Consider the following 26,426-nt stretch of genomic DNA (forward strand, 5'->3'; position numbering starts at 1 on the left):
GGTTAAATGCAGATGTAAATTTCTCCAATGTGAGATCAATAAAGTTCAATTATTATTATTATCTGTCTGAATGGAGGTTTAACTGAGTTCACTATAAGGTTCCCTATTTAGTCCCCGCTCTACCTAGTGATTGAGGGATTTAGGGGTTAGGGCGGACGTTTGGACAGACAGTCTCAGATAGAAACTGGAGGTCTTTGTAGCATAGCTCTCTCAGAGGAGGCATCTCCTAGCAGCATCTGTTCAAACACCAGCTTCTTCAGCCAACTCTCTCCTTTTCCTTCATTTGGTCCTCCTCATCTTCACAATGTCTCTTGATTTCCACTTTTTCATTCATTTCAGCTCACTCAGGTTCAAACTGAAAAGATGTAACGCCATTTGCCAGAATAGTTTTCAGCAAAAACTTTAAAACTAAATAGCGTATTGTGTTTTTTCTGATTTACTGTGATTACAGATCTTAAGATAAATCAAGAGACCCCCCCAATACCCCTATAAAAATATGTCTCCTATTTGAAAATGATGTGATTAAAGGATAATCTGACCAGAAGTGGCTACCAAAGAAAAGCATTAAACTACCTGTAATAAGCTGCCTGACATTTGGGAAATAAATGTCATTTCATAATCATCATTGGGCCCAAAGAAAAGCCAGAGCATAATAATCCCTCCTTTTTCACATAAAAGGAGTAGTTTGACACAAACAAATGTCTTCAGCACTAATAGAGGGTTTATCTCAGCTTCAGCTGGAGATCAGTAAAAACAGCCATCCACACATGGAATGATATGGATTGGTCATTTAGGTAATGCATTTTACCAGGGATTCTAAGTTATGGGTTTTGACATGCATTTCCTCCCTGGAGGATTCTTCCCTCCTTTCCTTCTGTTCATATAAAAGGGGATGGACGGTAGTACAAGCTGTGGGGGTGGACAACATGTGCCTTCCTTTGTCCCCTGAGTCGGCCAGAGTAGGCAAATCCACCCGAAGACGGACCAGAGAGAAAGGAAATGAGAGCCAAGTTATGTTTGGTGCCAGCAGTGGCCGAAATACGCCACAAATGCTCTCATCATGAGACCGCTACATGATTCGCAGCATAACTCTGTATCACATGAAGTGTGTGAAGAAGTGAAACTCAAGGAGCTGCCACACATGATCATGTTTCTCCCACGATAAAAGTTTAGGAAGAGTTCAATTAACAATTCTATCTGCATTTTTGAAAAATGTATATATGCATTTTATTAAAGTTATCAAGAGAAGGAGACACCGTTTGGAGGGGGTGTTTTTTAAAAAGTATTACTAGCAATGTTTTATTATTTTACACAGCAAATGGGTAAAATAATAAAACATGGGAGGTGGTGGTTTTAAAATTTAATGGAGAAGCTTTTGAAGTCAGGTTTCACTTTATATTTCTCCAAGCATCATACATATATTTTTTTGTAAATTTATCTCCATTAGCAGATCAAGCCCATCCAGCTGACCAATGCTTTGACTTGAGGTTAAAATATGTGCTTAAAGTAAAGATACACCAGTGTCATTTTTTTATAACCCTGTGCTGCAAGCTGGATTGTCACAAGATCTGAGTTTTCAGTCTCACAACAAATCCATCTTGAAAGACTTCCACTAATACGTCCGTCTTGTAATAACAAGCGAGTCGGACCAGTGACATGCCAGCAGGTTAATTTGGGGCGGGACGTGTAAGAATGACCTCTACTGGAGGACTCACCTGTCAATACCACAATTGACCCGGTTTTAGCTAAAGTAGCAACAATTTCTTGTTTAGAAAAGGGGCAAATAGAAGCACTTTGCTCATTTTTAGATGGGAAAGATGTCTGTGCTTTTCCTCTTACAGGATTTGAAAAAAGTTAGATTCATCAGCTTACGAAACGCAACGATTCAATGCTACAATTGGCTGAAAGCGCATTATCACCCAATCAACTCGAAGTATTGTACTAAGTATTGTTCAGTCTTTCACAGGCAGACTGAACAGCACCCATCCCAGATTGATAACGTAGAACTCAACTCAGTTCTACACATATTAATCTTGCTACTGTCGGGGTTGGTTTTTAAAGGCAAATGCCTTAAAAAAAAAGCTTTTATTTTGACATCAGTCTAACTGATCCCCGATATGTGCTTCTTATTATTTTGGCCCCATTTTTTGAGCCAGTATTGGTTAGGGATGCACGATATAATCGGCCTCCTATCGGTATCGGCCTGTATCGGCCTCAAAACTGAATATCGAACATCTGCCACCCCACCGATATTTAACCCGATATTTGATCAGCTTCTGATTTTCTAAAGTCTAAAAAAAATAAATAAAAAATACTACTACTTTTTCCTCAAAAACTTCTTTTTTACAGACTTAAAAACTTCTAAAGACGAGGGAAAAAATATTGATACGTTAAAATATCACAATAGCTTCATATGCTGATATATTGCCATTTAAAAACACCATATCAATCTCTTTTACTAATGAAATATTGCTATATGTCATCGAAATTTTGACATATTTTTATATGTTAATATATTGACGCGGTATCGATCTATTTTACTAACAAAATCTCACAAGAATTTGCAAAATATCACAAGAGTTTGTAACAGAACGATGAAATTTCATGAGATTTTGAAAGTAAAATAGATCGATACCGCGTTTTTAAAAATCAATTTGATATCAGCATATGAAAATATATTTGAGTATATTATCTTTCAAAGTGTCAGAAATGGATAACAAAACTGCTATTTTCAATGACTACTTATTTTTGTCCAGCTTTAACATCGGTATCGATATCGGTTATCGGCTACACGAGTTTTAAAATATCGGCATATCGGATATCGGCCAAAATCCCAATATCGTTCATCCCTAGTATTGGTTTTTATTTCCCCTTTTATATAATAAAAATCACACAATGATAATAAATGTTCAATTACAATTCTTAATTTATACTCAAAAACATTTATCAGCAAATCAAATAAAACAGTATAAACAAATAAAACAATCCACTTGGGGAGCAGTGGGATGCCATTTGCAAGCAGTGTTAAGGGTTAAGGGTCTATCTTAGGGACCCAAAGTGGCAGTCTGTTGGAGTGGGTTTCAAACCTACAACCTCAGGATTTCAAGCTCTATGCCCTAACCACTAGACCACCACTCCCTGCACAACTAATATGTAATAAATGTCATGTGAATGGCTCCAGGACATGTAGGCAGCACTGTAACATATCTATTTATACAGCTTATTAGCAAAATAAAAGGTTGTATTGATGGATTAGTTGCTCTTAAAAATAGAAAAATTAGTGAAAAGGCCATAACAATGTGGACTGCTCAGTTGCCTTTAGAATATTGTATCCATAAGTTGAAGCAGGGTGCAGGAGATGGCTGCAGAGCATCATCTTTTAGTCCACCCACTCAGACATCACTACTGCTGTTGGAAGGCCAGCATCATTCAGCACTTCGCTGCATAAATCTCAAGGGTCGGGGCGGGGGCTCCAGATGCGGTTGGAACCGGCGGCGGTTACAGCTGTGCGTTTGTGTCATAAACCACCAGCCATGTTTCACGCCACTGTCCAGAGACCGCGTCTGTCGCTCTGTTTTGACAGAGCCGCGCTGCTCCCAGAGCAGCGTCTCGCTCACTGCAAACACGCCCAAACTATCTCAGCGGGCGCAGCTCAAACACGTCTGGCTGCTGCTCCACAAGAACCCGATCCTTCGCTGGCAGATTTATGGGGTGCCACAGAAGTCTGAGAGAACGTGAGAAAGCACTAATAGGCTGGAAAACGCCTGTCCTCCTCCAAGATGGATGACCTTAATGGAATTTGTTCCATTTGTGGTAAAACATTACTTTTCAAGCATTAAGTGATTTTCACTTTTTTTTCTTTCACAGGACAAATATTGATGAAGTGGAGACAGAAGTTGTGGAGATCGAAGCAAAACTAGAAAAGGTAAAACATTTCTTATACATTCTTTATAATAGTTTTTGGTGATGATTGGAAAGATTACATCTTTGGTTTATTTTTTTTATTTTTTTTTTATTTAAACAGTGAACATATGATTATATCACATTGGTGAATGGGCATGCACCATGTGCCCTTTGGTAAATGCACCTTGCTTTGTGCTCTGGTGCACACTCATGTTGGTAGACGAATGGGCCAGCTAATAAAATAATAATAAAAATCATTAAACTTTATTGATCGGATTGATTGGAGAAATTTACCTCTGCATTTAACCCATCCCATTGTCTAGAATGTCTTGGTCTGCCAAAGCATTAAGAGTTTATTACCCCATTTACACTACCCTTGAAAAACCGATCCATGTGGAGACCGGTCCGAGTTCGGATCAGTTAACCAGGCCGAGCTCTGTTCTGACGACCGTTTACACATCACGGTATCTCGGTTCCTCGCCTCCTCGCCTCCTAGTGACGATCTGCGGTATTACTGCCAGTATTGAAGGAGGAAATCGAGCAGTTGGTGGCGGTAATGCACTAGAAGTTGTTTGCCAACTGCCATAAAACACAAGAAGAAATCGAAGAAGGAGGGAATCAAGCAAATCAAAATGGCGGCGCCCGTCACATTCAGAAAGTTATGCTTGATTATTATTGTTGTACTTTGGTGTTACTATTTAAAATGCCATTATTTAAAATATTGCGTGGAGAAGATTTTGATTGTTTATAGTTGTTGTTGTTCTTCTGTTTTGTGATGGTTGGCAAGCAACTTCCGGAGGGGCATTACCGCCAACTACTGGAATGGAGTGTGAATCGGAATGTGCAGCCAGACGGAGATGACGCGTTCTGCTCATGCACTCTTGTTATGAGAGAACCGAGCCGAGCCCACCTCTGGAACTGATCTGCAGTTAGCGCAGTTCGGTTGTGTCTAGCCTGGTTCAGTTCAGTTTGCTTTCCATTTACACACGATAAGTTATCTCAGTTACTGAGCTGCGACCGGTTTCAGCACGGTTTTTCAAGGGTAGTGTAAATGGGGTATATTTCACTGGAACTAAGGGGCCAAGCCCAGCTCCTGGAAAACAACCCCCATGACCTCATGATCCCCCCTCCGCTAAACTTAACAATTGGCGCAATTAAGTCAGATAAGTGCCCTTCTCCTTGCAACCACCAAACCCAGACTGCTCCATCAGATATTCCAGATGGAGAAGTGCAGTTCGTCACTCCTGAGAACATGTCTCTGTGTCCCTGGAGTCCAGCAGCGTCATGCTTTACACCACTGCATCAAAACGCTTTGCATTACATTTGGTGATGTATGGCTTAGACGCAGCTGCCCGACCATGGAAAGTCATTCCACAAAGCTCTCTGTTCTTGAGCCGATCTGAAGGCCGCATGAAGTTTGGAGGTGTGTAGTGACTGACTCTGCAGAAACTTGGTGACCTTTTCTCACTATGAGCTTCAGCATCCTGTGACCTCATTCCTTCAGTCAACCTGATCTTCTCTGCCACTTTAAGGCTGAGTTGCTGTCGTTCCCAAATGCTACCATTGTCTAATGGTGCATCTGACACTTGACTTTGGAATATTTAGGAGCAAGAAAATTTATTGACTGGATCTGTTGCACAAGTGGCTTCCTGTATGGGAAGCTTTTCAAAATCTAAAACATTAGTGCAGTGGTTTATGTTATAATAAACCTTTGGGTTAAGTTGTCGCAAGCAGGTTTTTCTTGTGTTTCTTGTGATTTTGGTCTTAAATTTTTATTTCAAGTGGCATTAAAAAGTCTTAAAAAGTCTTGAATTTAACTCGCCTTATGCTGTAGGAACCCTGGTTTTATGCTGGAACTCACTGAGTTCCTAAAAGTCACCCCTTCCTTCACAACAGTGTGCTGGCCCAGATGCTTGCTGCTATACACCTGTGATCATGGAAGAGATTGGAACACCTCATGCCAATGATTTGGAAGGGGAGAGAAATACTTTAGGCAGTATAGTGTTGATTTTCTATAAATTATAAAACATGTTGGCTTTTTACTGGCCAGTATGCTAAAAGGCCATATTCTACGTTTCACGGGATCTAAACAAACTTGTTTCAAATCTGTTTCTAAAGCTTTAAAACCTTGCAAACTAGACAATCCTATGCGAAAAAAAATATTTATAGGAAAATGTGCTTTCCATGGTGCACTTTATTTTGTTTGTAGAAGTTGAAATGGCTGTTTTTCTGTATGGTTTTGATAACGGACACAGTTCAAATCCCACAGCTGAGAGGATCTAGAGGCCAGAAAAACATTGAAACTTTAATTTTTTTAAATCTAAAATGTTGAGCCAGTCTGCATTTTTTTAATTTACTTACAGGATCCAGACTAATCAAGGTGTTTTGCAGCACATCATAGAAAACTTGAGCTTTTCTAAAGATTTAATGCTATTATTGCATTTTATTTTTAATAATAAGTAATTAAACACATACATTAATGAAGAGATAAGAATTTAGAAAAATTAAGAAAAATTAAGAAAAAAATTTAAGTTTAGTTTATTTATCCTTAATTAAACTTAATCACTGAATCATTTCCAAACTTCATTTAAAGCATGTTTTTAATCCAAATGATAAATTAATCTGCCTGTAAAACTTTCAATCACAGCATTGCTTGTTGGACACATTTAGGAGGCATAATCCTTCAAATTTAATGAATTGTTTCCTTTTTTTAAAGTGAAAAATCAGCTGAATTTCAATACTTGCTGAACACATCTGCATTCACCTCTCCTTTATTTCCAGCTCTAAGACAAAGCGAGCCTCTTGATCAATAATTAAGTTAGCACCTGGTTACATGGAATAAAATAAAAAGCTTTTGTTTTGTAGGTAATATGAATATTTATTTTCTTAATGCGAAGAATTGCAAAATGTTAAAGCTGTGACCTTAGTACTGTCCTCTATGGAGTTAAATGATAAAGTCCGCTGCATACATCCGATTAAAAAAAACAATCCTCTTCAGTTTAAGCTTTGTTTTAAGAAAGATCATCCATATTTTATAAAGCTTAAATGATTGTGCATTCTCTGCTGGCTGCATTGATCCCTCTGTCCCTTTTATTGCAAAGGAAGAATTCCTTTCATATAAATTTTTATGTTTTGTTGTTTTAACCTTTATAAGAAGTGAAGCATGCATGGTAGTAGTCCTCCTTATAGCATGAGTAGAAGGAAAAAAATAAAAATGTTCACCTTAAAGCTTCTTGCAGCGCACAATAGATAGTTTTACTGTTAGTCTCTGATCTTCTCTCCATCTAATCCCTAATCCCATACATACTCCCAGCATTAATGGCTTTGTGTCACTGGCTGCCCTCTCTCTGCTTAATGGACATCAAATGTCACTCAGTTGGGTTAAACAGTTCAGCGAGAGGTCATGGAGTTGTCTTGGCTTTCCTGTTGGCCAGATGCTTCTGTGCTGCTGGTGTCAGAAGTCCATCTGGTCCCGACTCTGACCCTGATCCTGACTTTCGATCCCAGTTTGTCAGATTAGAGACGCTGGTCTTTTCCTGCTATCGATGCTGAAAGCCTTTCGTTGTTGGACATGATTTTTCCTCCTAATCTCTCATCTATCACTTTCAGTCTACAAACCCAAAGCATGTTTACATCTAAAATCCCCTAAAGTTCTCGTTAAAGTGAGATTTGTGTTTTACCATTCAGTTTTTTTCCTGTGATCTTTTAACAAATGTAGAAAAGTCTGTTCTATGGATTGGCTGGAAAATTTCTGTTCCTTCTTCTTGGGTCTTTTAAAAGGTCTTTGACTGTTTCTAAATGCTTCAGGATGAGTCTGATGAGCGTTAGGAGTAAAGACCATCCATCCACTGTCCTTTTAGAGGTGTAATGGGGAGCTGCTGCTTTTGAAGAGGACAGTTACACCTCAGAGAGATCATTGGCCCATCACAGAGCAACAAACTTCTCTTTATTTTTTGCTTTTGTAGATAAAACTATTAGTGTTTACATATAAAGCTCCAGTTGACCCAGTTTCATACCTGTATTATTCTTTTTTCCAAACAGAGGACATCTTTCAGACTATGTGATTAGTTTGTACTGGATTGAAACAGATACTGATACTTGGCTCTCAGTTTATTTGTATTTCCTGTATTTAGAAACCCATATTGACACACATTCTATAAGTATATATATGTTATACAGTGCTGGTTGATTTACTGTGTCTCTTTTCTTTTTCTCTTCTGCAGCTGGTGAAGTTATGCAGCGGGATGATCGAGTCTGGGAAGGCATACATCAGCGCCAACAAGCTGTTTGTCAACGGCATCAGGGATCTGTCTCAGCAGTGCAAAAAGGATGAGATGATCTCGGTGAGATTCTGACTCCACCCGGCCTCCCTATCGCTCATTACATTTATTAAATGTAACTCCTAATGAGTACTTAACCTTTAAAGGTTTGCTTGTAAAAGGCAAGTTTCCTACTGTTTGGGTGTTGTCCTACTGGGTTGGTTTATATGTGAATAAACCTTATTACTCACTGATTAGTTAGTGAAAATCACATCTGGCCTGGAAGAACTTGGGCTTAATTTCCAGACGGTTCTAATGTTTTCTGTCTAAAATTGTCTAATAAACGCCTTCTTGACTTCAAACTTCTGACTAAATGTTATTATTCCCATTAATGTCTTGTTCAGATTTGGACTTTCCATTGTAAAATAAGGAATGAATCAGCTTTAGAGTTATAGGTGTTTCCCATAGGTTGTTAAAAACACAGCGATTGTATAAATCAGCTTACATTTCCCAGTTCTTTTCTTTGCCTCTTTTTGTACAAGTCATATTGACGTTTTTTTTTATCATGGCAGCTTTCATTTGCTTCTTTATATTTAAAATAGCTAAACATTAAAATTTTCTTTGATTCTCTTTGCAGGAGTGCCTGGAAAAGTGCGGAGAAAGTCTGCAAGAGATCATTAATTACCACATGGTAGGTGAATTATTGACAGTGGGTAGAGTCGAGCAGCACAATGCTAACAGTCTCTGGTCCCGTAAAGTAATAGTACACCCAAAACATGATTAGCCTTCATTTTCTACTCACCCCCATGCTGAACAACACTCTGGAGTACTTTTTTGATATCTCAAATGCATCTGGAGATCCGGGAGGCTTCTTGCTGTCTGCTGACATTCAAATAATGGAGGTCTATGGTGACCGAGACAGAAAGGTCCATAAAAGTCCACAAAAAACGTGTCAATATTCCTCCATACTGCTCGTCCAATGTATTCCAAGTGTCCTGAGTGGGTAGCATCCAGAATTTACTCGAAACGAAGTCATTTAGAATGTTTTTAGAGCATAAACAGTAGTGTATAGGATTTCCTAGAAGCGCGTTCACGAGTCTACGGAAACCGCGGCAGACCAAACCAGATGAAAGTGCGCATTCAGCGTCTGCTCTGCCGATAATGCAAGCGTAGAAGAAGAAATGTGCTGTTTACCTGTGCAAAGAAAGAAACAACGAAAGAAAAATGTCTTAGGACTTCAGTGTTTAGGAAGAGCATGAGTTCTTTGCCGAGCTGAATACGCACTTTAGAATAGATTCTATTGGCTTCTGGCAAACTTTAAACTCAGTAGTTTGTTCACAAATTCAACTCGCTTGCAAGGTAATTAATCGTATGCGAAAAAATAGGTAAGATATGTAAAAATAACTCATCTTTGATGTACATGGAGGTTGGCGTTCTGAGCAGTGGAGGGGGCAAATACTCAAGTCAGATTAGATTTAGCTGATGGACCTCAATAATCCTTCATAACCTTGCCATATTGTAGAGTTCATGACATTTGCTGGCTCATCCACTTCATGTGTGGATTCTGCTGGGAGCCTATGAGCCTCTTTTCTCACATTTCTGCTTTAAAATACCAAAGAAGCCTTGGAAATGATGACAGAATCTTCATTTTGTTTTCAAAAGGCCTTTGGCCGCTATAGGCTAATAAAATCAGCCATGAACATTTTCTGAATAAAATGTGTCAGGAAGCTGTCGGCGATCCTTCTGTTGAAGCAACATATGGATTTATGAATAATTTGAGTTCTCATGTTAGCAGGTTTAGCATCGGTCCATTGAGTGTTTATGGTGTAGATCAAAGTTGAAAGTTTAAGGATTATAATATTAAATAATATGGTTATTTAAACTGAATAAGAAGAAAACCAACCATTATCTTTGACATGAACTCTTTTTTTCATGTTTCTATAGAGCAGCATTTAAATCAGAGACTGCAAGCTTATCGGTTTAATTATAAAATTAATGCTGATGCTGAGTTTCCGTCTGCATCTTGGTGCAACTCAACCTAAACATGACAGCCGAGCACTTAAAATGTGATTCTCTGATAAATACGGAGTCCAAGTGTTCTATACTCATATGAATATTGCATTGATGATTGCCAACGTGTGCATTGTAATGCTTGCAGATTGAAACTTTTGTCCTGATATCTTTGGACGAAACATTAAGATGGGAGCCTGGAGAGATGAGTTGATCTAGAACCACACAGGCAAGAAAAAAACTAACAAAATGGCTCTAAGCTATGCCTGGCTAATGACTATCTTAGCTAGCAAATTTCTTTATCAAATCTAACTGCAAGGATAATTAATTGGACATAATTTTCAGCTCATTTTTGTTAGATTTGTTTTTTTTGTTAGATTTGGATCTTTTCTCCATATTGGAGGCAATATTTATACCTCCCCGGTTTTGAGCGGTTTTGCTCTGATCGCCACGCAGCTGCAGATATGTTGCTTTTTATTGGAAAAACAAAACAAAGCCTCTGACACTTGGTCAAGTTAGCTTCCCTCCCAAACATGGATGTCTAACCCCTGCTTTCAAAACTGACTCTCTGTCTGCTGGTGAGGTTGTAGCGTTTGTTTGTTTGTTTGTCAGTTGGTGAACAACTCTGAAGTAGAGCCGAATGAATTTGATTAATTGGGATTTATCAATTATTGAAATAATTGACATTTAATTCAATTAAATTCTGTTTATTTATATAGCACCAATTCACAACACATGTCATCTCAAGGCACTTTACAGTTCACAAGATCATGAAGTCAAATTGATTCAAACTTTTCTATCTAAGGAAAACCAGTTGATTGCATCGACTCATTGACTCTAATGCAATCCCTCACACTAAGCATGCTTGTAGCGACAGTGGAGAGGAAAAACTCCCTTTTAACAGGAAGAAACATCCAGCAGAACCAGACTCGGTGTGAGCGGCCATCTGCAGAGGCCGACTGGGGTTCAAGGAGACGGAAGCAGAGATATAAAATGCAACGGTAAAAGGCGGCTCCCATGTCAGAGGAGAAAGAGAGAACATTCAGCGAGTCACAGGCAGAGAAACAGGACTACACTAAAAATCAGGCAGATCTCCAGCATCCATAAACAAAGGTGTTGATGGCAGCAGCACAGCTGATATTTCTTTCGAGGATGGAGTCACAGCCAAACAGGAACAGATGAGGTGAAGCTACTATGAGAAAAAGCAGAGGGAGCAGAACGTTAGAGATTAAACTAACAGAGTGGGAGAATAGAGATAGAATGAAGCAGAATGATCAAATAGGGGTCCCTATGTGCTCCAGCAGTCTAAGCCTATAGCAGCATAGGATAACCTGAGCCAATCTAACTATAAGTTTTATCAAAAAGAAAAGTTTTAAATTTGAAAATTTTAATTTTTAAATGTAGTCACTGATTAATCTTTAACTGGAACTACAGACTTCAAAACAACATACTCGGAGCAGAAATTATATTTAGATTCTAAAAAAAAAAAGATATAAATATCTTCCATTTAAAGCTACAGTGTGTAATTTTCAGCGACATCTAGCGGTCAGACTGCAGACCGCAGCAACATGAACATCCCCCCCCCACCGCTTCTCCCCCCCAACAATACGGCGAGCGTTACGGGACAAAATGTCTTCCACGACGTCCGCATCACCTACCTTCTCAAGTGATGAGGTTTGTTTACATAGATAATTTTACAGATAGTATTTCATTAGTCTGTGTAGGGTATAGATTGTTCAGTACCGTCTGAGTTAATCTCTCTCAACTTGCCGTAGTTACTTTCGACCGTAATGGGCGATCTCGCAATCGCTAGTTTGTTGGCTCTGCGCTGCCGTAGCGCAAAGATGTCTGCCTCCATGGCTGCGAGACCCGCTCCAATGTAATTATAAATAACGAATTCTAAGGCAACGCAAATATTAAGGTTAAGAGGCTGAGCTCGTAGATGATGATAAATAACATAGTTATGTATAATATATTACATTTCTGACTGTATATCCCTGTAATTATTACACACTGTAGCTTTAAGATGAAAAACCTTTTGTTCTGTTAATATGCTCTGTCCAGAATTCCTCAATAGACTTTTACCTTGGTTCAAATTATACATAAAATCATCTTTAATGAACCTTTTGCTGTCTGGTAATTGTTTTTATACAAACAATAGTCAACAGATAATTTGATTACCTTCTTTCTTCTTCCTGACTGGATGATCTGGTTGAACTGTAAAGTGCCTTGAGATGTCCTCTGTTGTTAATTGGCGCTATATAAATACATTGAATTGAATTAAATTAAATTAGCCAAATAATTATCAGTTGCACCCATTGTTAGGGTGATTGGTTCACGTTTTCACTAGTGAGTGATTAACCGATAATTGGATGTGAAGCCGATCTTTTCCACCAATCAGATCTACCTCTGTAAAGCTCTGAACCACACCCACTGATAACACTTTAAGCTTTAATTTACATTTGAGAGCAGTTATTTCAGAAATTTTTATTGTTTCACAGGCAATGTTTTTTTTTTTTTCAGTAGGATAAGATTGAAATATCTTGAGTCAGAAAAAAAAAAATCTGTATCATTAAAAATCAGAATGGGCGTGTCAAAATATTTAAAGATCTGTAATCTGTTCACCCCTATTTTCCACAGAGTTTTTCTTATTTATATGTCTAAATAAGGAAGTAAATGTGTTTAAATACACAGTTTCTGCATCCGTTACTCTCTTTAAAATTCCATTGGCCCGATTTCACCGTAATTAGACAACTTTCTGCGTAACCTGCGGTGCTGAAATGCGCTGGACAGAGCCTTAGGGGAAGGGAGCCCAGATGTCAGTCAAAGGGACAATGCATCTTAAAAAAATAAGTGTGGCAGCCTGAATATCATTCTAGCAGGGATAAATTAAAATACGCTGGCGAGGAACTCTGCACTTTTTAAAGAGAAGCAACTGGCTGAGGTAAGGCCCTTAAGAGGGATTTCTTTGTTTAGCCATGAGAGCATTGCATTGCGCAGCCATATTTGACAACAATATCACTTAATTAAACATTAAAACAAAGCAAACTCAAATGCTGAGATTGTGAACAATGTCTTCATTCCCAATTGTAATATATGCATTAATTAGGGAGGCGTTTCATTGCTGTGAAATTTATGTTTGCGTTTCATTGCTGTGAAATTGATGTTTCATGATTCAGTCAGCAAGTGGGTCAATGCCACAGCAGAGTGTTTCTTAAAGCGACGCAGCGTTTGTTCTATTGGACTGATGCTCTTTCAAGCAGAAGTGGCTTTTGATTCGATTGGCACTCTAAGTTTAATCATACGAGAGCTTTAAAAATATAATGTTACACGCAGCTTTCTTTGTTTTCACTGCTTTCTACTTCGGTCTCCCTCCGCCTGCTTTGTCTGCTTCAGCATGTTGCACTATAGAGACCATGAGAGCGCGGCCTGGCCTGGGATCAGCTGGCCTCCTCCACTTTAAGCCCAGCTGGGCTTTCAGACTCATTTCTCTCTCTCTCCCCTCCAGTCATTCGCTGAGTGGACAATAATATGATTCATCAAAGGTTTTCTTTGTTTCTTTGATGTAAAGTAGAACAGAGGGGATGGATCCGATTGCGTTGTGATGAGGGGATCCCCTCAAGACCAAGCAGCAATGTGGAGTAATATTTTAGGCATCGTCTGCATGTTCATTTTTCTACGGAAGAGGATTAGGGCCACTGAAAAAAAAAAAAAAAGTAGGACTGGGCGATATAGAAAAAAAGCTTATCGATAAAAAAAAATGCATATTGATCGATATCGATAATTATTGAAAAGATTTGAAACCATATTTTATGTGCAGCTCTGCCTGGACTTTTTATGATATTGCTAAATGATTTAATTTTAATAAAGAACACAAACACAGACTTCGAATTAAATCTTTATTTAACCAACTTTTTTAACCATAACAGAATTGTTATAAAGAAAAATAACTTAAGAGACCTGAGTTATGTTATTAAATACTGACAAAGAATAAACTAAAGTGACCAGAAAAGTGACCAAAATAAAAATAATAACAGTTATTACTTTGAAGTTTCTGGCCCCTCAGCATTTTTTATCTCAATTGTTAGAACTACGTGGGAAACTGCCCAGAACTGAAAAAATATATATTATTTCCCGAAATCCCCGAAGATTCCTCGGAGGAGAGCCGCGTCGGGGCCTACACAGCTCGTACTCCTGCGGCTGTGAGCGGCTGAGATGATAAAAAAAAAAAAGTTGGTTGTGTTATCAGACTTCGTTTTCACTGGTTCACTTCAAATTTTCCAGATGACTGTGGTTTGTTTTTGGTCCGACTTTCCATGACCGAAATACTGCCAAACTGGCAAACTACAAAAACCCTTCTTTGGAACAATTTCCTCCGCCTCTCCTTGCTGCGACATCTTCATGTGCTCTGTGTAGTGGTTTGAGAGGGCGGAGCTTTGTGACGGCGTGCCTGGGTCCGCGATTGTGATTGGTTAGGAGGAAGTAGTGACTAGCATAAACCTACATGCTAGACTACAATGAGAAGGAAGGAAAACTGCGTTTCTTTATCGAACTTTTATCGACTCTCTTTTTTTCTATTGCGCCACACGTCTATCGATCGATATATATCGTTATTGAATTATCAAACAGCCCTAAAAAAAGGTTATCTGATTTTTACATTTTATTTCAGTTTAACATGGGAAAAAAGTCAGAATTCTGACTTTTTTCTCAGAATTCTGACTTTAATCTCAGAATTCTGACTTTTTTCTCAGAATTCGGACTTTAATCTAAGAATTCTCACTTTAATCTCAGAATTCTGACTTTAATCTCAGAATTCTGATGTTTTTCTCAGAATTGTGACTTTTTTCTCAGAATTCTGACCTTTTCTCAGAATTCTGACCTTTTTCTTAGAATTCTGACTTTTTTCTCAGAATTCTGACTGAATTCTGACAATGAAAAAAGTCACACGCTGCTCCTTTTTCTCATAGGCGAAGCGTTTACACTCCAGAGCAGAAGGTGGCGGTACTGCGACCAAAGCCAACCACCAGTAGTAAACGAAGAAGCGAAGCAGCGTAGCCGGGTGTAGCAGAAAAAAATCAGTTGTTGTGGAGAATTGTTTGGGTATGGCGAGTGGGAAAGAACAGGAGTTGGAAGACGCGCCAGCAGCACTTTATAGGTCTGCTGTACGGGACCGCTTTGCATTTAGAGTGACCTACGATGACGACGGAAAGAAAGTTGTGGATAAAAGTGCAACAGTGTGCAAGCATTGTGCAACACGTTTTGTTTATGCTAACAGCAACATGACCAACATGTCATGCTAACCCCGAAATCCCACATACTCCGTCAGCGATCCGCCCCGCTGCGCTCCAGACCGCCTGCGCAAAGCACAGCATACAGCCTCCGCTGTGGCTCCCGTCCGCTCCGCTCTGAGTTCCTTGGAGATCGTACAGGGCATGCGCCAGATGATTAAATTCAAAGCAGCAAAATATGCGGAAATGATCCAGGGTTTCTGTGGATCGTTAAAATAGTTACAATTCATTAATTTTTGGGGGATTTTTTCATTAATTTCATTAATTTTTATTAATTTTTTTATTTTTCGGTGTAACAATAAACATATATCGAACCGAACCAAAAATCGTGACCACGAAACCGTGAACCGAATCGAACCATGGATTTTGTGAACCGTTCCACCCCTAATACAATTCTATACATTATTTCATGAAGAAAATTTCATGTTTGTTGTATTAACAGTTAACTATTAACATTATAGTTTTGTTTCAGATATGGATGACCCCCTTTACCTACACCTTAGAAAAAACTTTAATATAAAGTATCCTATTCTGAGCTGAAAGCTTTTAACTAACTTCCACTTAAAGCACAGTCAACCTGTTTGCTCTTCATCCTGTGAAAGGCTGGAGCTCGTTCCAGCAAAACAGTCAAAGAATGCACCAATCTGCAAATTTAGCAGAGCCAGGAAGTCTCCTTCAACATGCAAACACCATAGACCGTGGAATGCTGGGTTAGCCAAGCATGCAGCGTGTGGCCGACATTGTGCCACCATCCAGCTCCGCGCTCAACATAATCACCTCTGCGCTGTGGTGTTTACTCACCGCAGTCCTGCTAATTTAGTTTTCAGTCACCAAGCGTTGGTTGGCGTCTGATGGCATGAATGGACAGCTCCACAACATCTGTTTTTTAAGAGCCCTTTAAACTGCATCTACAGTAACAGACTCGCCTTAGACACACAGTGCGGGCCCGTTCTAGTGCTTTGTCTTCTCTAAGAAGGAATCTAAAAAGATTTCTTACTACTGAAGATTTCTTTTAATCCAGTTGTTTTGCATGCCAGTAAAATACATCTTTAAAGCCAGCATCAACACAAAAATGACTCATTTGGTGGTTTCTGGAAATCCACTAAACTGACCACTTCCAGATTATATTTAGACTCTAAATCTTTCCTGTGCAGGGAGACTGGACCATCCCAGCAGCGCAGTTGTTTTATGACAGCATGTAGGTTCAGCCAGGCTCTTCTGTTCTGCATCGGATGCAGAACTAAAAGCCTCTCCTCCCAGTTCTCCCCTCCCTCTGTGTTCAAGTGACCTATTTAGCAGCAGCAGACGATGCGTTCAGAGGGCGCAGGGGAAGGGGCTTTAATTAAAATCTGGAAAAAAAAAAAGCCTGGTATTATATCGGAGTAGACATGTTCAAGTTAGAGCAGGGTTCCCTTTCTATTCCTTTCCTAAGGCTGACTTGATCAATTATGAATCACTTGTCTTGTGGAACTAAATGAAAAAGATGTGCTTTGTCGCCCCCTGATGGTGACTAATGTAGATACATTGGTGTTCCCCATTCTACTAGAAATTAGCTCCTTTTTTTTTTGATCTGAGGGTGTAAGACACTGAATTCATGAAATAAGGTTCAAGATTGGAGGATTGTAGCATTTACATCTTTTCTTTTCTAATAGAGAATTATTTTCACTATCTGCTTTTTGTCTTTTTGTTTTATCAATATGATTGTGTGGCTTTTTCATTTATTCTCATTTTTCTGAACCTAAAATCGTGTTGTTTTCTTTCTTCTCTCTTTCAGATACTGTTTGATCAAGCCCAGCGTTCTGTGAAGCAGCAGTTGCACAACTTCGTGAAAGAGTGAGAGAACCAGCCATTATTTTTCTGTCACATTTTTTTTTACATTTTGCATGTTTTATTTATATCATTTGAAGTTTTTCATGTTTTTGCAATATTATAATCATCAACCTAAGCAGGGGAGGTTCTAGACAGGGGCCAACAGGGGCCAGTGTCTCTCTAGAACATGCCCTGCAAAAACTAAAACACAAGTGAGCCTTTTTTTCTTGAAATATGTTTATTTTCCCTTGATTTGAGCAGATGCATACGTTTAATATTACACTGGAAAAACGATCTAGAAATAAGTAAAAATATCTTAAATTAAGTGTATTTACCCTTAATTTGAATAGATAAATATGATTGTTTGCCAAAGAAATTAGTATTATTACTCTTAAAATAAGATAATTAGATAATATACATTTGAAATAAGACAATGCAATTGTGTTTTCCTATTTTAAGTGTAAATTGTCTTGTTCCATTGGTAAAATGTCTCTTTTACCTCCTCAAACCGAGAGCAAATGCACTTATTTTAAGAAAAAATGACTTATCTAGATTTCGATTTTTTCCAGTGTATACTTACTGTCACCTAAATGTGCTGGATATCGGTGACTCCCAACCAGAGGGTATTCGTACCCATAGTGGTCCGTGAGTGCATTGTACGGAAGAGGATTAGGGCCACTGAAAAAAAAAAAGAAAAGTTAACTGATTTTTAAATTTTATTTCAGTTTAACATGGGAAAAAAAGTCAGAATTCTGCCTTTTTTTTTAAGAATTCTGAATGAATTCTGACAATAAAAAAGTCATAATTCTGAGATTAAAGTCAGAATTCTGAAAAAAAAGTCAGAATTCTGAGATTAAAGTCAGAATTCTGAGGAAAAAAGTCAGAATTCTGAGATTAAAGTCAGAATTCTGAGAAAAAAAGTCAGAATTCTGAGATTAAAGTCAGAATTCTGAGGAAAAAAGTCAGAATTCTGAGATTAAAGTCAGAATTCTGAGGAAAAAAGTCTGAATTCTGAGATTAAAGTCAGAATTCTGAGGAAAAAAGTCAGAATTCTGAGATTAAAGTCAGAATTCTGAGAAAAAAGTCAGAATTCTGAGATTAAAGTCAGAATTCTGAGGAAAAAAGTCTGAATTCTGAGATTAAAGTCAGAATTCTGAGGAAAAAAGTCAGAATTCTGAGATTAAAGTCAGAATTCTGAGGAAAAAAGTCAGAATTCTGAGATTAAAGTCAGAATTCTGAGAAAAAAGTCAGAATTCTGAGATTAAAGTCAGAATTCTGAGGAAAAAAGTCAGAATTCTGAGATTAAAGTCAGAATTCTGAGAAAAAAGTCAGAATTCTGAGATTAAAGTCAGAATTCTGAGAAAAACTAATCTCAGAATTCTGACTTTTTTCCCATACTATACTGAAATAAAATAAAAAAAATCTGTTCACTTTTTTTTTTTCCAGTGGCCCTAATCCTCTTCCATAGCATTGCGAGCGGTACAAAATAAAAAAAAAAAATGTTATTGCTTATGTAGTAAGACCAAATAGGGCTGGGATCTGTTTTGCTTTGTGAGAACCACATTAAAAAATTAAACAAGCTTTTATCCACCAAAAAATGTGTTGTTTTTTTTTTTATATATATTTGAATTCACCTTCAGCTTTGACACATCAAAACCAAGTAGAGGAACAGACTGGATGTAGAGAACAGTCTGATATCGGCTGATTTTAATACTGAGCTATCGGAGCCTATCAAAGCAGCTCAGGTGTCTTGATGAAAACAAATAAAATTAATTAAATCAGTCTTACTATAATTTTTGTTTTGCATTTTGTTCCCAATTCATAAAGTTCAAATGTGATGATAAGGGAGCTCCAGTTTTATAAATGCCGGTTTATAATATGATTTTATTTAGTATTTGTTTCAATTCCTTAATAACTGACAGGCAACATATTTATGTTGTTTTTTTTATTTTTGATTTAAAGCTGAAATGCCGAACAATTAAATCTTCAAATTAAAAGATTATGTAAAATATTTTTTTTATTTTATAATCAGTTATTGTACATTCCACTTTTGGACAATTATCAATACTTTTCACTGAGAGGGGGACTCCTGGTAAGACAAAATACCCAAAGGGGGACACATGTCAAAGAAGGTTGGGAACCACTGCTGTAAATGATGCACAATAGACCAGAATCTGTGGTTAGCTGCAGTGGTTACTTGAAATACCTACAAATCATAACTTTTTGATGATGTTTGAGGTGAAGTTTTGAGTAGACGTCAAATTTTTGTGTCTGTTTGTGTCAGGGATGTTCGGAAGTTCAAGGAGACCAAAAAGCACTTTGACAGGGTGCGGGAGGATATGGAAATAGCGCAGGTGAAGAACGCTCAGGCGCCCAGGAACAAGCCGCACGAGGTCGAAGAAGCCACCAGCTCACTCAGCATCACCCGCAAATGCTTCCGACATCTTGCTCTAGACTACGTCCTGCAGGTTAGTCAAATGATCAGTAAAGTGTAAACAAACAACCAGTAACATGAATAAAGAAGATGGATTAGCCTGTTTTCCAGCAGCAACATTACTGGCGAAGGACAAAGAAAACGGATTCAGAGTGATCCCACGCATGGTTCTGCCCCCATTTTTATGTTCTAGCTTGTCTCCTGACATCCCTCTCATGCAGCTGCTGTAGATCTGACCCTTTTGAACCTTTAATTCATTGTGTCTCTATGCAGAGAAGGTCAAAGCTGCAGGCATTTCACTGTATGTCTAAGTGACAGATTTAATGTAGCACAAAATATCTTTTAGGTTTGCATCTTTACGACATACAGTGCAAAGCTTTTAACCGAGCCATCCCTCTGGGGCTGTGTTCACCACTGTAGTGCGAGGGAAAAAAGTCAATGCGATCATTTATATGAGGGCACTCTGAGGATAGTCTATCACCGTTAACTTCAGTCGGACTTTATGGTGTTGCTGTACTCTCAGAAAAGGGAAATGAAGGGCTCCCACTAGAGGGAGTCATCCCAGTCGCTTATTTTTACTCATGTTTGTCGTCGTTTTTCCACAGATTAACGTCCTTCAGGCAAAGAAGAAATTTGAGATCTTGGATGCGGTACGTCGGGGGAGAATTTACAGACACTTCTCTCTACTGGGACTTCATGCTGATCTTTAACCTTAATGTTTTTCCATGCAGATGCTCTCATTCATGAACGCCCAGTACTCGCTGTTCCAGCAGGGATACAACCTTCTTGATGAGCTCGACCCATATATGAAGAAACTTGCCGCTGATGTAAGCAAAGTATCTCTTCATATCTTTGTATAAAATATCCCTTCCATCCTTTCGTATGTCCATCTTCTTTCCTTCCCGCCTGGTTTGCATATTTCCGTTTCTGACTATAGAAATAGGCTATATTTACACAAGAGGATATTTAAACTTTGAAATATGTGCTAAATGTTTGGAAATGTATTCATTTTTCCCCTTAAAATATGTAAGAGCCCTGTTGTCCTGTACTCCAGCTTTTATTTCACATTAAAATGTGAAAATAAAGCTAGATTTCTTGAGGCATTTTAGATCTTTGCCGTTTTTCTCTGACATCAGTTCATTCTCAGTTTAAATTAGGATGATCAACCTTAAATTACACATTTATTCCAAATTAGATTAAAAGAATGATTTCAGAAAATTGAGTAGGATACTCCAGATAACACTTTTATTTTGCTAATGCAAAAAAGTCGATTATCCGCTTTGTTTACAATCTAACTCCATCGTCTAAGCTGATCAGAGCCAATTTTTCTCGGGTTTCGCAGAATCAGAAGATGACCGGAGGATTAAAACATCCTTACACTGCAAAAACGATCTAAAAATTTGTAAAAAAGTCTTAAATGAAGTACATTAACCCATAATTTGAGAAGGAAAATAAAATGATTTTCCTATGGAATTTGTATTTTTACTCCTAAAATAAGATAATTAGATAATATGCACTTGAAAGAAGACAATGTAATCGTTTTTTTCTTATTTTAAATGTAAATTGTCTTGTTCCATTGGCAAAGTGTTACACTTACCTCATTAATTCAAGAAAAGATGCACTTATTTTAAGAATAAATTACTCATTGAGATTTAAATTTTTTGAAGTGTAGACACTTAAGTTCCACATGATTTTTGCACGTTTGCTATTGAAATGTGTGCATACCCCTTTCCACCAGTTCTGACTAACTACTGTAATGACATGCAGTCTATCGTGCATCAAGTGCCTTTTTATTATACCTCTTGAAACAGCTACACTATAATTTTTTAGACTTATTTCTTTTTTTTTAAATCGAAAACAGGGCTGTAGTACGGTGGCCCTGAAGTACAAACTGCAACTACAAATCTAAAAGTGCAACTACATTAAGGAAATTGCAACTACATAAAGCAAAGCGCAACTACATTAAGGAAATCACAACTACAAAAAGCAAAGCACAACTACATTAAGGAAATCGCAACTACATAAAGCAAAGCGCAACTACACTAAGGAAATCGCAACTACATAAAGCAAAGCGCAACTACATTAAGAAAAACAAAACTACATTAAGCAAAGCACAACTACATTAAGGAAATCGCAACTACATAATGCAAAGCGCAACTACATTAAGGAAATCGCAACTACATAAAGCAAAGCGCAACTACACTAAGGAAATCGCAACTACATAAAGCAAAGCGCAACTACATTAAGAAAAACAAAACTACATTAAGCAAAGCACAACTACATTAAAGAAATCGCAACTACATAAAGCAAAGCGCAACTACATTAAGGAAATCGCAACTACATAAAGCAAAGCGCAACTACACTAAGGAAATCGCAACTACATAAAGCAAAGCGCAACTACATTAAGAAAAACAAAACTACATTAAGCAAAGCACAACTACATTAAAGAAATCGCAACTACATAAAGCAAAGCGCAACTACATTAAGGAAATCGCAACTACATAAAGCAAAGCGCAACTACACTAAGGAAATCGCAACTACATAAAGCAAAGCGCAACTACATTAAGAAAAACAAAACTACATTAAGCAAACCACAACTACATTAAGGAAATCGCAACTACATAAAGCAAAGCGCAACTACATTAAGGAAATCGCAACTACATAAAGCAAAGCACAACTACATTAAGAAAAACAAAACTACATTAAGCAAAGCACAACTACATTAAGGAAATCGCAACTACATAAAGCAAAGCGCAACTACATTAAGGAAATTGCAACTACATAAAGCAAAGCGCAACTACATTAAGAAAAACAAAACTACATAAAGCAAAGCGCAACTACATTAAGGAAATCGCAACTACAAAAAAGCAAAGCGCAACTACATTAAGAAAAGCAAAACTACATAAAGCAAAGTGCAACTACATTAAGGAAATCGCAACTACATAAAGCAAAGCGTAACTACATTAAGGAAATCGCAACTACATAAAGCAAAGCACAACTACATTAAGAAAAACAAAACTACATAAAGCAAAGCGCAACTACATTAAGGAAATCGCAACTACATAAAGCAAAGCGCAACTACATTAAGGAAATCGCAACTACATAAAGCAAAGCACAACTACATTAAGAAAAACAAAACTACATAAAGCAAAGCACAACTACATTAAGGAAATTGCAACTACATAAAGCAAAGCACAACTACATTAAGAAAAACAAAACTACATAAAGCAAAGCACAACTACATTAAGGAAATCGCAACTACATAAAGCAAAGCGCAACTACATTAAGGAAATCGCAACTACATAAAGCAAAGCGCAACTACATTAAGGAAATCGCAACTACATAAAGCAAAGCGCAACTACATTAAGGAAATCGCAACTACATAAAGCAAAGCACAACTACATTAAGAAAAACAAAACTACATAAAGCAAAGCACAACTACATTAAGGAAATCGCAACTACATAAAGCAAAGCACAACTACATTAAGAAAAACAAAACTACATAAAGCAAAGCACAACTACATTAAGGAAATCGCAACTACATAAAGCAAAGCGCAACTACATTAAGGAAATCGCAACTACATAAAGCAAAGCGCAACTACATTAAGGAAATCGCAACTACATAAAGCAAAGCGCAACTACATTAAGGAAATCGCAACTACATAAAGCAAAGCACAACTACATTAAGAAAAACAAAACTACATAAAGCAAAGCACAACTACATTAAGGAAATCGCAACTACATAAAGCAAAGCGCAACTACATTAAGGAAATCGCAACTACATAAAGCAAAGCACAACTACATTAAGAAAAACACAATTACATTAACCTACCGGAAAAGGTAGGTACGAGTAGGAAACATGAGACATCGCTGATTGGACGACGGCGCCGTTTGACCCTTGAACCGGAGGTCATTCTGCCTGCTGCGGCTTTTGAAAACATGGATATTGTCGGCGCCCCAAACATAGCTGCCGTTATCCAGGAATATTTTGAATCAGGACATACGTACGAGGTGATAACGGATATGCTCAAGACTAATGACGAAATTTCAGTTAGTTTGCGTACACTGAAGACACACTTAAAAGAAGCTGGACTGTTCAGACGACGCAACTTCCGGTTTAAGGGTCAAACGGCGCCGTCGTCCAATCAGCGCTGTCTCATGTTTCCCACTGGTACCTACCTTTTCCGGTAGGTTAATGTAATTGTGTTTTCCTTAATGTAGTTGTGCTTTGCTTTATGTAGTTTTGTTTTTATTAATGTAGTTGCGCTTTTAGACTTGTAGTTGCAGTTTGCACTTCAGGGCCACCGTACTGTAGTCATTAATCATGACGAATCTGTTGTTGAAATAATTGTCAACTAATTTGGTAACTGGATCCAATCTTTACCTAGAGTAATGATAAACTGGCTCTAAATTTAATTTGCTGAAAGGATTACATACTTAAAGCAGTAATTAAGACCAAACTAAACAAATATAAACTATAAACATTTGTAGCTGTATAATAAACAACGGTTTTTTTAAAATTAAGATTAAATTCTCTGTATATAGATAAATTATGAAATGTATATCCATGTATATTTTTTGCATTTTGTGATTTGTAATAAATTTTAAATACACAAAAATGTTAATTTACTAAAAGTATCTTTTTTTAGATTAATTGATTACCTAAAAAATAATCAATATATTAATTGATTACTAAAACAAATTGATAGTTGCAGCCCTAAAAACAATTTTGCTTATAGTTTTGTCTACAATCAACTCAATCCCTTATTTTTCACTTATTATTTAATTTTTGATAGAGTTCTATTTGGATTTTCCAATGAATTTGGTGTCATTTTATATTGTTTTCTTACTTGCTTTATTAACTATCGTTACCTTTCCCTGCTTGTCCTGTTCAGTTTTTTTTTTCTCAGCTTTTCTTGTCTATGTGAGCAGAACTTTATAAGCAGCATAAACATAACATGTACGATGTTCTCCCGTTTGTGAAATGACTTTCAGCTCGATCAGCTGGTCATCGATTCTGCCATGGAGAAGCGGGAGATGGAACATAAACATGCAACTATTCAACAAAGAGTGAGTTTCTGTTTTAAATCTCTTTTCCTCTCAAAACCTTGGATTATTTGTAAATCAAAGGCGTCTGCTCTAAAATTTTCTTTTAAAACTAGTTGTCAATAGGATTTCATTCTACGCTGATGATGATAAACAGTTTATACCCAATTTGTTTAGGGTTTTTTTTAATCCGCTGTATGTTGTGTTGTTTCTGCTATGGTTTGGATCTTTAAATAGGGGGACAGGTTGCTGCTGAGCTCCTCCTTCCTAGTTTCAGTTACCTTTTGTTCCAGAGCATCTGCTCTGACCGGGGAGGGATTAGAGGTGTGCATCTGGAAGGTGTTCGATTTATCTGCCAAACAAAGTGCGGCGCATTGATTTAAGCTTCAAATCAGGTGCAGCTAAGTGTTTTAGGACTTCTTAATCCTCCTGTTGTCGTCTGCAGATGGCTGGCAACAGTCAGCACATATGTGTGCTGATCCATAAGCCGGAGCTTCAGAGACCTTTTAGTCTTGCAAACTGCAGTTTCCAAAGCTTACTGATATTTTGTAAAAAAATTGACTTTATAATGGTTTATGATTGCAATCTCAAAACCTGTCATGAATTAAATTAACAGCCCCATTAACTTAAATCATTTTGATATTTTACATATTGACATTTATACTTAGTATTGATGTAAATACTTAGGTTTTGGCTTAGTCCTCCTCTTAAATCTCTCTGTTTTGAACATACTGACAATATTTTACACCAGGGGTCTTCAACGTTTTCCAGGCCAAGGACCCCTAAACTGATGGAGAGATGGAGCAGGGACCTCCTAATTATATATACTGTATGAAAATTTGTTATATATATCAAACTAGTCCTATAGTCACTCTATTACAGATGGAGTAATTTAACAAAAGTAATTTCTCCAAGTGGAATACAACTTTCAGTCCAGCAGATATCGCTGCGGATACTGCGACGAGTCATTCATAAACAAAACATGGAGGAGACTGAGAAAATTTGCACAGCTCCATCACATTCCAAGTCAGATGTTTGGATGCATTTTGGCTTTAAAAACAAAATAAATATAACGCATGTAATTTGCAAAAGGGGAAATGTCAAACATTTGAATGCTTCCATTTCATTGGTTTAAAGGACCACTGAGGCCATGTAAATGGCACTGTTTAAGTTTTTTAAATCCTAAGCACTTTTTGTCGGTGTGTCCACTCCAGTAATAGTAATATTTGTGTCCAGTATTTGGTTTCATGGCAACACCTTCGATAGTCGTTTCAATAAATACAGCTATGTATGAATTCAGTTGCTTTCAGTTATGTATCAATTAAAGTCACTATCCAGATCACACACAGCCAGTCAGCCACTGGTAAGGGCTGTATTTTTTTCTTACAGTGTTCAGTGAAAATATCGCAATGCATCACAATATTTCAAGTATCGCGATGCATCGTGATAGGATCGCATCGTGGCATGTGAATCGTGATTCGAATCGAATCATGACTTCTTTGCCAATTCCCAGCCCTAGTGAATAAAACGTTGCCCACGTTGAAAGAGCTCCTGTGTGTCCCTGAATGTGTGCATTGATGACTGAAAGACATCCTCTGCCTCCATTAATCTATTTACTACAGTGTGTTGAATTCCTGTTAATGTGGATTTAAAGAAATTTCAATTAGTGGAATAAAT

At 37.6% G+C, this 26,426-nt stretch overlaps 1 protein-coding gene across 2 annotated transcripts in view; it reads left to right on the top strand.

Annotated features, from left to right (window-relative positions):
- The window catches only part of LOC119799433 (arf-GAP with coiled-coil, ANK repeat and PH domain-containing protein 3-like), a 107,236-nt gene that overhangs the window by 40,249 nt on the left and 40,561 nt on the right, over positions 1-26,426 (top strand). For both annotated transcript variants that reach the window (XM_038309327.1, XM_038309326.1), the window contains exons 2-9: positions 3,868-3,925; positions 8,127-8,246; positions 8,800-8,853; positions 17,235-17,293; positions 19,554-19,737; positions 20,309-20,353; positions 20,435-20,530; positions 24,699-24,773. In XM_038309327.1, coding sequence (XP_038165255.1) covers positions 3,868-3,925; positions 8,127-8,246; positions 8,800-8,853; positions 17,235-17,293; positions 19,554-19,737; positions 20,309-20,353; positions 20,435-20,530; positions 24,699-24,773 — 691 coding nt within the window. The remainder of the gene's footprint in view (positions 1-3,867; positions 3,926-8,126; positions 8,247-8,799; positions 8,854-17,234; positions 17,294-19,553; positions 19,738-20,308; positions 20,354-20,434; positions 20,531-24,698; positions 24,774-26,426) is intronic.

This window comes from Cyprinodon tularosa, unplaced genomic scaffold (genome assembly GCF_016077235.1).
Source record: "Cyprinodon tularosa strain WSP-4 unplaced genomic scaffold, ASM1607723v1 ctg66, whole genome shotgun sequence".
NCBI lineage: Eukaryota > Metazoa > Chordata > Actinopteri > Cyprinodontiformes > Cyprinodontidae > Cyprinodon > Cyprinodon tularosa.